The sequence below is a fragment of the Rutilus rutilus genome (genome assembly GCF_951802725.1).
Source record: "Rutilus rutilus genome assembly, chromosome: 9".
NCBI lineage: Eukaryota > Metazoa > Chordata > Actinopteri > Cypriniformes > Leuciscidae > Rutilus > Rutilus rutilus.
In genome coordinates, this window is record NC_140223.1 from 31,560,958 (window position 1) to 31,575,760 (window position 14,803).

Here is a 14,803-nt window from a genome sequence, read left to right on the forward strand (position 1 = left end):
ACCGGTCATGCTGAACGATGTTACAGGCAGCATAACATTCTCCACGGCTTCTCCAGACCCTTTCCTGTCTGTCACGTGCTCAGGGTGAACCTGCTCTCATTTGTGAAAACCACAGGGCACCAGTGGCGGACCTGCCAATTCTGGTGTTCAATGGGAAATGCCAATCGAGCTCCCTGGTGCTGGGCAGTGAGCACAGGGCCCACTAGAAGACGTCGGGCCCTCAGGCCACCCTCATGAAGTCTGTTTCTGATTGTTTGGTCAGAGACATTCACACCAGTGGCCTGCTGGAGGTCATTTTGTAGGGCTCTGGCAGTGCTCGTCATGTTCCTCCTCGCACAAAGGAGCAGATACCGGTCCTGCTGATGGGTTAAGGACCTTTTACGGCCCTGTCCAGCTCTCCTAGAGTAGCTGTCTGTCTTCCTGGAATCTCCTCCATGCTCTTGAGACTGTGCTGGGAGACACAGCAAACCTTCTGGCAATGGCACGTATTGATGAGCCATCCTGACGGAGCTGAACTGCCTGCGCAACCTCTGTAGGGTCCAGGTATCGCCTCATGCTAGCAGTAGTGATGAGTAGGGAAAAAAATGTCAGTGGCCTCCACCTGTAAAACCATTCCTGTTTTGGGGGTTGTCTTCTCACTGTTGCCCATCTAGTGCACCTGCTGTTAATTTCATTAACACTAAAGCAGTTGAAACTGATAACCAACCCCCTCTGTTACTTAACTGACCAGATCAATATCCCAGGAGTTTAACTGACTTGATGCTATTATCTGATTAAAAAGTGTTCCCTTTATTTTTTTGAGCAGTGTATATATATATATATCTTATGTAATTTAAGACTATGCTTATGTTCCGAGGATACTCGACAAAGCGGGCAATTTGGCATAATTTTGTGTTTTAGTCCGTTCAAGCGCGAAAGAGAAAACGCGGTCGGCACATTGTCTGAAGTGGCTTTCTGTGCGCACGAGTCGTGCGTGTGCGTGTGCGCGTGTGCGTGTGTGTGTGTATGTGTGTGTCACAAACAGAGCACCAGTACACATTTAAGTTCTTTTTTTGTGCATCTTATCACGCTTGAATGGTTTAATAGCAATTGAATGAGTGATAGTGTGATTATATTCTTCGCCTATGTGTGTATATATTCTCAGCAGTACATCGATGAAGCTGAAGTTGAACTGTAATAGAGAGCCTAAGTCCCTCCCCTCCGCTTCCGGCTCATGGGACCTTATTTCGGAAAAAATATGTATGGTAGTCAATGGCGAGAGACAACTTATCTTTTTATTCCGTCTGATCTGTGCCCTGAATTACACATATGATGTTTGTCAATTTAAAAGATAATTATGAAAGTCAAGAAAGTCTCAGTCTGTCATAAAACAGAAGAGTAACATTTAGTTTTATGTGAAAATCGCTCAATGAACTACATCTCTCGTCTCGCACTATGTACGTCACCAACATGGTCTCGTGCAGTCTGGTACAAAACACTCAAGCATGACGGCGTTACGTTACGATTATAGCGATTGAGAGAAAAGGTATGACGTCACATGTGCGCCTTTTGGGTTTGTAGTCTTTGTAATTATGTATTTTCACAGTCTTATACCTCAACAGTTTTACATCAAACTGCGACTTTCTTGACTTTAAAATGTATCTTTTAAATTGACAAACATCATATGTGTAAATCAGGGCACAATTCAAACGAGATCAAAATATTTGTTGTCTCTCGCCATTGACTACCATACAATATTTTTCCGAAATAAGGTCCCATGGTGGTCCACCGGAAGGGGAGGGACTTAGGCTCTCTATACTGGCACACTTTGTAAAACACACCCTGCCCACATGTGACTGATGCAGTATTCTGCTGCTTCCTGTACTCAGACCCGAGGGAGAGCCCTTTGAACGCGTTTAAAGCTGGAATGCATGCAAGAAGTTGCGTTTCTTAAAGTGCGAACACACCGACAGATATTCAGGCCGTTCATACGCTAGCAGCTGCTACATTCAGAATACAGAATATGTACGCTTCAAATGTGTGCACACTTCTAATTTTAACAACCCACGCCTCTCACGTTTAAATGAATACCTAATGAGATTGGTTTTTAGGTCGCCCCTTTCCATTGGGGGAATATTTCAAATGCCACACGTGGTCATGGGAATCACTTTATCTCAGAGCGCCGCTGAAACGACCACCATTCAACCCGAAATAAGTATTATAACCATTCCAATGACTCCGAAGCTGTTCAGTTAAGGTAAAAAAGTTACTTAGTTCACCTTTAAGTAAAGACTGACAGGAAGTAAAGGCCCATTTACATCAAGAACGAGGCGATATCTATAAAGTATAATTAAACTATAATACTATTTGCATCCACACAACACACAATATTGTTTACAGTCAACTCAGTTAGAGAGCTACATATGGGAATTAATCTGTTCAATGTAACTCACCTGTTCAGTAATAAAAACACTCTCTCTATTACAACATTTCAAATCCCTCAGTTCTCGCCATCTCTTAAAAGCTAATGTTGATTCTTGTTTTATTACGAGCTCTGTCTCGTTCTCTTTTTGTCAGCAGACTCTCCTCTATTCGGCGTTTGTTTAAAACAGGTGATTCCCCGGAGGTTGGAGATTTATCTGCTCCATATCTTGTGCCAGACAAAATGACGGAAGACGCTGGATTGTCAACAGTACCAATAGTGTTGGGGTAGGGCGCGTGGCAGAAAGTTTTGATGCAAAACGACCCAGAGTTCGAATCTGCCTTTTGCCGAACTCGCTTTACTCCCCTTTCCCAACGCATATCAGATCGGAAAGGCCTTTATTTTCAATAAAAATGAAGAAAATATTCTAAAAGTGGAAATAAAGGGTCTAAGGTGTGTTTATCGGTTAGGGGTAGGTGTAAGGAGGGCTTTATTGTCCCAATAAGGCGGCATCCATTTAAAAATTTTAATAAATATAATTATTTACACGCATACCATTTACTGTACAACAACACTGAGCTACAAACAGTATGTGCCACTATTTTTAAGTAATTATCATTAACTTCTTTTTACACTTATTGCAAAGAAAATACTGCTATTTTTACATAGTGTAAATAGTAGGGATGGGCATTTTTCAAAAATACTGCATTCGAATATTCGGGCTCATAAAATTCGAATATTCGTTTATTTAAATGACGTTTAACGAAAAATACGTTATTTAAGGTAAATTTTTTTTTAACGTTTTGTCACAATTTCTGAAGAAGCTTACGATTAGGCAATATACACAACAAGCTTACAACATGTGTTAAAGTTTTCTTTTAATTGAAAACATTAAACAGTAGGCCTATGTGTAAACAAAAAAATATAAGAACAAAAGGATATAAGCTCAAGCAGCGCGAACGGAAAAAAACGCCTAATAAAGCAGAGTAGCAGATTGCGCCAGTTATCGTACAGAACGTACACATAGACTCGAGTCAGCATATGATTATCGTGTTTATATTGTTTCACGTTTATGTTGCAAAGAAAAACAATAATATCCACATGGAGGGACGCCACGAGCAATTTTCTAGTTCTAAGTTTCTAACAGCACCTTTTCTGTTCTTAAACCTCTCTCTCAAAGAAAACTTAAAGGAAGAATATACCTCAAAATCATTTTACTATTAGACAAGTTCATCTCGGATCACTCGCACTACAGCTGCGCTTACCTGCAGTCGTGATGCAGTGATAGACAGCTGTCTTTCCTCAGTCGACTGCTGTTTGGATTTCATGTGATTTCTCATTGTGGTGATGATATTTTAACTCCAGATTAATTAATTAATTTGATCAAAAGTAATTCCATTTTGTAAAATCATTTAGTAACCTCATTTTCGACTAGTAATTCCAAACTTCGCGAGGCAGACGACGACATTATGATAAAATACAAACAACTTGTTAAACATGCGCCACAGTGCCACCCAGTGCATTTAATTATAACTGCGAGTTAGTGCTTGAGATTTATCAGGGATTCACTGCATTTACGACCCGCAAAGTATTTACGGCTTCATAAATTCGATAAAATTCGAATAGTATTTTATTTTTCGAATAATAATTACAGATCGAATATTCGAAAATTCCAATATTCGTGCACATCCCTAGTAAATAGTGATAGATTGTAAGAAAATATGCTGTTGTCACTTAGTGTAAATAGAATTTGCAAATAGCAGCTGCCTTATGTCATGTTTTGTCAAATTCTTAAAAAAATCCATTAATTGATTATTAATATAAATAGGGGTGACCCCGAATAGTCGAAGATTCGATGCTTCGATAGGAGGAGCCTGATTCGACTACCGATCTCATGGTCGAATCTTTGCAGAGGTGTTATGAAACGAGGATCATGCCCCTTTGGCTATATGAGGGCGCTCAATTTTACATATAATAGGCTGAATATTAACGTATTGACATAAAAGCTAGTTCTGATAATGCTGTATATAAAAATGTGCAAAGAAAGAAGCTTTTAATAAATATTTTTTAACGTGCGTGAATAAATCCAAACATCCCGTGACAGATTTAAGTTTCACTTTCAATCCGTGACCGACATAGGAGCGTCTTCGCGGCAAGGATTTAAATCTTTAACAATGTCTGGGATAAGAAAATCTAAAGTGTGGATGTACACCATCAAAAAGGATATTCTCCAAGGCTGGATTTAGCATCAGGAAAACCATTATCGCACTTCTGCCGGCCAACGTTAACACGTTTCACGCATAGACTGGGTTTCACGTTAGAATGTATTTTATCCGCGCGCACAATTTGAAAAGAATCCAACGGGGACAGACAGAGTGAAAGACTGGTTTGTTCTCTCGATCAGGTAGGGTACAAGTGATTTCAAATCTTTTTAGCCGGTTATAATTTGATTTTTGGATGCTGTGAACATTTTTAGCTAAAAAGACTGCCTCCAGTTTAGCATTTATTGTTGTTTCTGCAGTTAAAAAGACAAAGTTGAAAATTCTGGCTACTATCGTTATTTTAATAATTTCTTTATTATTATTTTATTTATTAATCTGTCAGGGTTATCTAATCTAACTATTTGTGGCTTGTGTTTTGAATATATGTTCCCCAGCACTTTAGGTATTTTGCACACATTTGCTCCTCATCTTGTGACTTGATTCTAATTTATTTCGTTTTGTATTTTTTATTTATTAGAAAGGTATAGGCCTATTCTGTTCTAATTTAATTTTAGTAAATTAATTGTTTATTTTTTCGGTGCATCTGTAGGCTGGCCTGCTCGCACAGGTAATTTAGCCGATTTAATTTGATTTGTATGTGAAATGCAAAACCTGTCTGCAGTGTTGCCTTTCTGGAGTTATGTTATTTCTTAGTTTTACTGATCCAAAATGTTTTTATACATTTTCTTCTATATCTTTGTGTGATTTTCTGTACATCGCGGCTTTGAAACGTTAAAGCCCCGCCCCCATACACATGATTCGACTATTAGTCGACTATAGGCAAGACATGACGATTCTGATTCGACTATGAAAATCCATAGTCGGGGACAGCCCTAAATATAAATAAAACCAATAAATTAAACAAAATTTCAATCAAATGAAATCAGTATCAACAAAAGCCATTTTTGCACTGCAGTGGCACAAGCTGCATCTAGATGTATTTACACACCATTTAATGCTGCTCAGAGGTGGCATGAATGCAATTAAAATGGCGTAAATAATGTTATGAAAAAAAAAAAAAAAACACGTTTAAAATGATGGTAAAAAAAACTAAGTGATACTTTTAAAAATTAAACTTAAACCACCAGTAGGTGGCGGTCTTAATGAGTGATTAATTCAGTAACGAAGCAAGCGGCTGTATTTATGAATTCATTGAATCATTGGCTCTCCCGATTCGCTCAAAGCCAGAGATTCGTTGACAAAATAATTACGTTGCAAAATAAAGCAAAAAATACTGACAATACAGCTTAAAATGAACATCACTTAATATTACCTTTTTGTTTGTTCTGATCTGATATATGCTGATGACACTCAAATATACATTTCATCACGGCCGGATGAAAACGCTAAATTATCCAAATTGACAGAGTGTGTCAAAGATATAAAAGATTGGATGACGCGTAATTTTCTTTTATTAAATCCAGACAAGACAGAGGTACTTATCATCGGTTCAACAAACCGCCCACAAAAACCTCTCACTCTACAACTTTAACATCGTAGGATGTCCTGTTACTTTATCCTCTACAGTAAAAGACCTGGGTGTTATACTAGATTGCAACCTGTCTTTTGAAAATCATATTTCATATGTTACAAAAACAGCCTTTTTCCACCTTAGAAACATTGCTAAGCTACGTAATATGCTATCAGTTTCTGATGCAGAAAAATTAGTTCATGCATTCATGACCTCGAGACTAGATTACTGTAATGCTTTATTAGCTGGTTGTCCTGCATCCTCAATAAACAAGCTACAGTTAGTCCAAAATGCCGCCGCTAGAGTTCTTACTAGATCAAGAAAATATGATCATATAACACAGATTTTAACATCACTACATTGGTTAACAATAAAGTCCTGTATTAATTACAAGGTATTGCTACTGACTTATAAAGCCCTAAACGGCCTAGCTCCAGTCTATTTAACGGATCTTCTATCGCCCTATAATCCATCGCGCTCTTTAAGATCACTAAACTCGAGGCTTTTGGTCATTCCTAGGATATCCAGACCCACCAAAGGAGGGAGAGCATTTTCACATTTAGCTCCAAAACTCTGGAATAGCCTTCCTGATAGTGTTTGTTGCTCAGACTCGCTCTCCCAGTTTAAAACTAGATTAAAGACGCATCTCTTCAGCCAGGCATTCATATAATATTTTTAATCTTACAGTAAAATCCGGTCTCTAGTTCAAAACGCCAGAGGAGAACTGGCCCCCGACTGAGCCTGGGTTCTCCGAAGGTTTTTTTTTCTCCATTAGGTCAACTGATGGAGTTTTAGGTCACCATTAGGTCACTTGATGGAGTTTCAGGTCACCATTAGGTCACCTGATGGAGTTTTAGGTCACCATTAGGTCACCTGATGGAGTTTTAGGTCACCATTAGGTCACTTGATGGAGTTTCAGGTCACCATTAGGTCACCTGATGGAGTTTTGGGTCACCATTAGGTCACCTGATGGAGTTTTAGGTCACCATTAGGTCACTTGATGGAGTTTCAGGTCACCATTAGGTCACCTGATGGAGTTTTGGGTCACCATTAGGTCACCTGATGGAGTTTTAGGTCACCATTAGGTCACCTGATGGAGTTTTAGGTCACCATTAGGTCACTTGGAGTTTTTCGGTTCCTTGCCACTGTTGCCTTTGGCTTGCTCAGTTGGGGATATTTTGGGGATATTTAATTTTATCAATCAATAAATTCCACTAGAAACAAACCTTGTTGTATTATTTTAATTTAATACTGTGAAGCTGCTTTGATACAATCTGTATTGTGAAAAGCGCTATACAAATATACTTGACTTTGTTGAACTGTTGTATAAAATCAGTCACATTTGCAATCGTGTGGATATTTGGGAAAAATTCTTGATTGTATCATTTATTATCAACATTGAAAACCTAAACTCACATGTATCGAAGAGAGTTTGAGTCTTAAATCGATCTCGGTTCACATTCTGTCTATATTTGTTCGTCATGCTAGTAAGTGCTAAATCCGCACTTTTTACAAAGGTACATTATCGAGAACAGCAATAATGTAGTGTGATTTGCTGAGGCAGCAGACTCTGCACACAACCTATCATATGCACGCTGCTTGTGCGGATGCAGTCAGTAAATTGATTGTCATGTATTTGACCTTTTACGGCAATACCATTTTCCCGATTTTACACTAGAGACAGCATCATACCTGTTAGAAAATACATGCTCGGTTTTAATGTTATTAAAAACGAGGCAAAACTCAGCATTTTGTTTGCTTACCCCAGTTTAGGAACCACTGACCTACACCTTAAATCATGCCAGGACTTAGGGATGGGCGTATTGATATGAAGTATCGATATATCGATACTGACGTCGAGTATCGCGATACTCAAATAAAAATAGATACTACAGTGGGGTTTTTTTTTACCAGTTATTTTGTTTATTTGACAAGAAATTGAATGCGTACAATTAGGGCTGGGCGATAAAACGCAAACGATAATTATCGCGATATAATTTTTCGCGATAAAACGATATCAAGAGTTCGATAAATGTTCGATAATGTTTATGCGCCAAAAGCGGAACGAAACTCATTTGAACAGCATGCCACATGGACCATTAATCCGCTCGGCTCAAAGCCCAAACGGCCAGTGAGAAGCGCTTGAATTCAGCGAAGAACACAAATGTCTCAGTGATTTAAACCAGTTTAAAGGCAGATGAAACCGCGCTGACAAACAGGAGAAACACTGTGCGCAACGATACTGTCAGAAGGCTTTTCCGTCTACAAATTCCCATCATTTACCATGGATTTACTGTAAGGTTAGCCTAGTAATATTAACTGCACCATGAAATGTGGGATATACATATTGAATTGTATTATATTATTAATGTAGACAATGTATTAAAGGACTAATGGAATATAATTACAGTATTTGATAATGTATTTAGGCTACTGTTTTTCATACAAATACCATAGAAACCATAAAGTAAAATTTTGCCATGATAGTGAGGTGCTACAGGCTATGCCTGGTTTTATCTGTGGTTATCATGATCTAAATGCCTGATACTGGATGACCAATGGTTAAGTTTAATAAAACTCAAACAGTCAGAATATTACATTTTACCAAATAAAAATTAGCACATGCAGAAACTAAGAAATTAATTGTCCAATAAAGATATTTATTTTGTTAAGGAAAAATGACAAATGTTTGAATGTTCTACCTCAGATATGTGAAATGTTCACCAGTTTGGCAAGTGTTTGTCATGATATGTTCTGACATTAAAGTTTAAAACCACAATTAACGCTCTTGTTTCTACAACTTTCACTTAGGAGCAAAAATCTGCCTTTAAACTTGAAAGAAATAAAGATTTGACTTTTATCGTGATAATTATCGATATCGACTGATATTAAAAAAAGATTATCGTGATTTTTTTTTTTGCCCATATCGCCCAGCCTTACGTACAATATGCATTGAATTGGATGAATAACCTGTTAGTGAATAATTGTGTGGTAGAACTATTTTCCTGCTCATCTGAACACGCAAATGCTACAAGTCGGAACCAATCAATCACATACCCCTTTTCCACCAACAAGAACCAGGTGCTGGTTCGGAGCTAGAGCTAGTGCCGGTTCGGAGTTGGTTCGACTGACGAGCCTCCAAAGAACCGGTTTGCTTTTCCACAGGCTAAAAGAGCCAACGCAGAGCCAGGTCTTACGTCACAGCTACGTCTCATCTTTCTTGGCAACGTTAGCGCGGCGGCGCCAAACACAAACACATCATCAACAATGGCGCACGTTGCTTTGCGGACCTACATCGGCATCCAAACACGGCGGATCCAACGTGTTCGCGCGGCTCGCCATTATTTGTACAGACGGAGATTCCAAGCGAGAGTAACGGCATGTACATAACATTTATTTTTTAACAATAAGATGCCGACTTTAGCCTTAGATTTATATTTTAGATCGCGTCCATCGTGTTTAGCTGCTGTTAGCTCGATTAGCTGCTATTTGAAAATGGCGGTCACAAGTTTCTCTTCAGTCTTGTTGGCCACGGTAACCCCGCCCCCAGCCTCTGACGCAAGCGGTTCTTTCTTGGCTCCGTTCTAGACCCTGCAATGATTTGGTGCTACTTAAGAACCAGTTTTACTGGTTCGGAGCTGGTGCTTTGGCGGTGGAAAAACAAAGAACCGATTTGAAACTAGGCTCTGGCTCCGAACCAGCACCAGCTCTGCCTTGGTGGAAAAGGGGTAACAGAGAGCGTTCACACACTGCCGCCATTCAAACAGGGCTGCGTTTGCCAAAAGTATCATAAGAAACCATTGATGCTTTTGGGAAACGCAGCCCAGAACAATGCTTAACAGAAGACAGAAAAACATCTTGAGTTATTTCACAATAAACCAATTGAAATTGTAGCCTACATAGTCTGTGCAATTAAATTGTTTTAAATTGAATGTTAAAAATTCATACTGATGTTCTATTCTGTAACTAATTTTAATATAAAACATACACGGTCAGAATGAAAAAAAAGTTGCATTTTATGGGTGCAACAGCCTGTCACTGGCAGTCCCTTATGAAAATGAACATTACAGTGACCATAGTTCAACTAGGCCTATAATATTTTGTAGATTTCCATGGTTACCACTACAAGTAAACATTTTAACCATGTGTAAACAAAAAATATATTCTAATAAGTTCCAATTAAGGCGTATTGAATCTTAAAATGCCTTTCAGATATAATGTTAAGTGTGTATCATTACCCATTTTACGCTTAGTAATTCAATAATTTAATAAATGTAAAAATTGTAAAGTTCAGTTTAGAGGTATCGTATCTGTATTGGCAATACTGGCCTTGAAAGTATCGTATCGTATCGAAAACAAAATAAGTGGTATCGCCCATCCCTACCAGGATGGAGTGTTCATTTAAAGGTGCAATGTGTAATATTTCTGAGGATCTATTGACAGAAATACAATATAAGAGCCATAACTATGTTTTCAGTGGTGTATAATGACCTTACTTAATGAACCGTTATGTTTTTATTACCTTAGAATGAGTCATTTATATCTACATAACCGCGGCCACCCCCTTCTATGAAGGTCGACATATCGTGACGTCATGTTTCTACCGTAGCCGACAGCGAACAAACAGCGCTACAGAGCGCGTTTCGTCACTAACTTGAATGAGAAGCAGTAGAAAAAGACGCAGCAGAATACTCGGGTTGTCCCTGACTCTGCAAACGTGGAGAAAAACCATGCTGTCTGAACGACGCCTCGGACATCGTAACGTTAGCTATTTCCCCTTACCTAGCTGCTTTGATGCTCTTATCCATAGCTCTTATCTTATACTAACTAGCATGGAAACAAGCTATGGTAAAGTCAGTGAATAAAAGACTAACACAATGATGAACAAGTAAAAATAACAAATCGCAATAACGTGGTTTTACTGAATAATTAAGTAAATATAATTTAATATAAAATATGATATAAAGAAACCTCATTGCTTGACTTGCTACTCTCTGCCGACTCAGACGACAACGTCTTCCGATCCTACGTCGGCCACCGGTGCTTCTCCTTCGAGTTTGCAAATGGAGGGATAGGCCGTGAGTGACTGACTGTTTGCAATTCGCAAACTCACCACTAGATGCCGCTAAAAATTACACACTGCACCTTTAAAAAAAAAAGTGAGCTGAAATGTGATTGGCTGTGGTGACTGAGACGGTGGGCTGTGATTGGTGGACTCTTACCGTTCACTGAGCTGATGGCTGCAGTTGACCAGGATGTGCATGCAGTGAAGACACACCACACCCATCAGTACCAGACTAACCGGACCGAGCTTGAGGAAAAACAGAGAACCATGTTCAGTCTAATGCGTTTTAGACACTTTTAAAGCACATCAACCGTTTTAAAAGATATAATCTGTTTTAGTGACCAAATGTAATGTCTTCCAGAGCAATAAAGCTTTATCGCTCTCATTCTCTCTCAACATGAACTTTGCCTACATACTGTACTAAAGCTTTATGACAGCAATAAAATGTGTGGACTGACATTCTTACAAACCAATTTGGTAGTCAGCACAGTCACACAGTTTAGTTTGTAAACCGGTCCGACTAGTTTTTTAACCCGTCCGGCCATTAAACAGTCAGTATCAGGATATGATGGTGAAAACAAACAAAGCCAATTACAGGGGCAATAAAGCCGCAATTGTATTTTTGTTGGCAACAACAAATGCATTTAAATGCTCTCCTAAAGCATTTCATGTTTTTACAGTCTGCAAGTCAGTTTTCATGGCGTACTTCGAATGATCTGGTTTTACTAACAGTCTGAAGCTTCAGATTCAGGATTCGGATTCAGGCTCAGTTTGAGAAGAAGCAAAGAAATGGTCTGTACGTAACAGAAACTGATCAAGACCGGGTTTATCGTTCACGCGCCTTCACAGAAGAAGCGGAGATGCTACGTACCAGTATCCCAGCATTCTTCACCGCCAGAGGAAGCCCAAGCAACCCTGTGCCGATGTTCCCCTTCAAAAGATGCAGCAGGGTTTGAGTAAACCTGAAGAGTAGAGAAAACAGATCCACACCAATGTGGTTATTTCAGGCAGACATATGTCAGAAATTATGGTATAACATACATTACGTAATATGAGAGTATGCTGTTTATATATACACATACACACACACACATTTTTTGTTACAGACAAAATTACTGTTTGCAAACAAACACCTGATGAGTGTCAACCCAAAGCTACAAAAGTAACCCTGACTGTGACTCACGTGATTCCTCGCGACAGATGCTCTGAATCTTCATCCACGTCTACATCCTCTTCCTCACCTCCTGCTTCCTCCATCAGAGGCGTCATCACCTCCATGTCTGCTCAGGATCATATTTAATTAGGGATGCACCGATGTGAAAATTGTGGCCGATACCGATAACCGATATTAATATTGCTGTTATGGCCGATACCGATATTTACCGATGTCGATATCTCTGTATAGAAAACAAATTTTAATGATTATCAAATAAAGAGCTATTTTCCAAAACACATTTTTTTTACTTTAGAAATGACTGATATTGGGCACCTTTACCTGTGTGCAAAATATGTCACACATACACACATTGCATTGCATATAATGTGTGCTGGTCAACTTGTCTAAAATTAAGAAACCCTTAGAAAACAGTCAAAAAAACAAAAAAAACAGGAACATGTGTACAATTAAGATAGGCTACTTCATTTATTATTCCAATATCCAAATATTATTCTAAAAAATACCACAGGGAAAAGGGCTTCTTGTGACTGTCTTTGCGTTTGAACATTGCACATTTTAAACAGGACACGCAGCTGAATAAATGTTAGCCAATACAAACATATTTATAGAAAACAGTTGACAATGAATAGACAGGAGTCCAATAATAGCATAACGAATCACTTATTCTAAAAATAATAACAAGTAGGCTATAAGACGAATCCGACATATGGGCTGTGTTAACAGTAAAACGTCCGTCATTTAACGAATTTTAAAAACACGGATGGATAATACAAAATGCTTTCTGACATTTTGACAGAAAAAAACAAACAAGCAAGAACAAAAATTAAACTTAGCCCGTTTTCATTTTACAATTATCTTCTCTCTCTATGTGCGCGCGTCCGTGTTTGTGAGAGAGAGCTCGCGCAGCACCGGTAGCCTACTTTTTAATCCATAAGTAACGAACGCGATAGTTTTCATACAAACTAAATATGTAACATAATTAGGTAGGCTACTTTAGTTATTATTAACACAATAACACATGAAGGCTACGTTTCTCAACACTGAGAATGAATAAATAAACGCCTGTTTCTCCACTCGCGCTTATCAGAATCCACAAATCACACGCGCTGTCACTTTTGAGAAAAATCAAATTCGAATGGGTATCATATATCAAGCAATATATTCAAATATCTACGAGTCAAAAAACGATCAGTCAAAAATGTGTCATGAGGAGGAAAAAAACATAAGTCGCACTGGACTGCATTAACAATGTTACGGACGTGAGCGCTCTCGGCACTTAAAAACTGCTTTAAAACTTTCACAGAGACCTCAAGCAGAAAGCACAAAGCCTGTCTTTAAATTTAATTTCGTTTTGTATTAATTGTATCTTAATTTTGATCAATGTTTCATCAACGAATTGCATTGGATTTAATAAATAAAAAGTATATATACTAGAAAATATTTAATCAGGACAGAGGCGACGGCGCGTGAACCTGGAGCGCGTCTCATAAATGAACCGAAACCTAATTGTATCTTAATTTTGATCAATGTTTCATCAACGAATTGAATTGGATTTAATAAATAAAAAGTAAATATACTAGAAAATATTTAATCAGGACAGAGGCGACGGCGCGTGAACCTGGAGCGCGTCTCATAAATGAACCGAAACCTACCTGCCTCACAGACCTGAGACATATATAGAAAGCTTGAAACTTCTATTTTTAAACAGAACAATTCAAAATGAAAGAAAACAGACTGTTCTCTGCTTATGTCATCTGTATGAAATGTGTATTTCTCTCACATCAACCTCTTCAGCTTCACACATTAAATATCGGCCTGTTCACATCGGCCATATTTTGACATCGGAACAATACCGATGTGTAAAAAAATGACCATATCGGCCGATATTATATCGGCGGCCGATATATCGTGCACCACTATATTTAATACAACCACAGAGTTATCAAATGCACTGGTAAGATCTTATGCAGTAATTATAATCATACGTTTTATTTATAAAGTGCCTTTCCTAAGCTCAAGGTCACTGTACAGGGAAATAATAAAGTAGACATGGAAACGGAATCAAACATACATACATACATACATACAGTGCTGTGTACATTATTTACAAAGTGTAGTTTATTACTGAATACAAATTACATGATAAAAAGTATAGTTTGTAATGTAATCTATACATTTGAGGTAATGTAATCTGACTACTTTTTTTAAGAGAAAGAAAAAAAAAGATTTTTTTTATTTTTATTTAAATCAACAACAACAACATGAACGTTCGGTTTTGGGAAGGAACTGCGGGGGTTCATAAATAGATGAAAAGCTTTTAAACACTAACAAAAAGATCAAATATTGTATTTAAGCTGTGTGGCACCATGTAATTATAGTCACCTAACTAGCGGCCTTTCTGTGTGTGTAATTCCACAAAACTGGAAGA

General features: G+C 38.2%; 1 protein-coding gene across 3 annotated transcripts in view; it reads right to left on the bottom strand.

Moving 5' to 3' along the window:
• Positions 1 to 14,803, bottom strand: part of slc36a4 (solute carrier family 36 member 4) — a 40,732-nt gene that overhangs the window by 20,511 nt on the left and 5,418 nt on the right. For all 3 annotated transcript variants that reach the window (XM_084419223.1, XM_084419224.1, XM_084419225.1), the window contains 3 exons: positions 12,382 to 12,478; positions 12,070 to 12,160; positions 11,356 to 11,444 (listed from right to left, as the gene is read on the bottom strand). In XM_084419223.1, the coding sequence (XP_084275349.1) occupies positions 11,356 to 11,444; positions 12,070 to 12,160; positions 12,382 to 12,478 (277 nt within the window). The remainder of the gene's footprint in view (positions 1 to 11,355; positions 11,445 to 12,069; positions 12,161 to 12,381; positions 12,479 to 14,803) is intronic.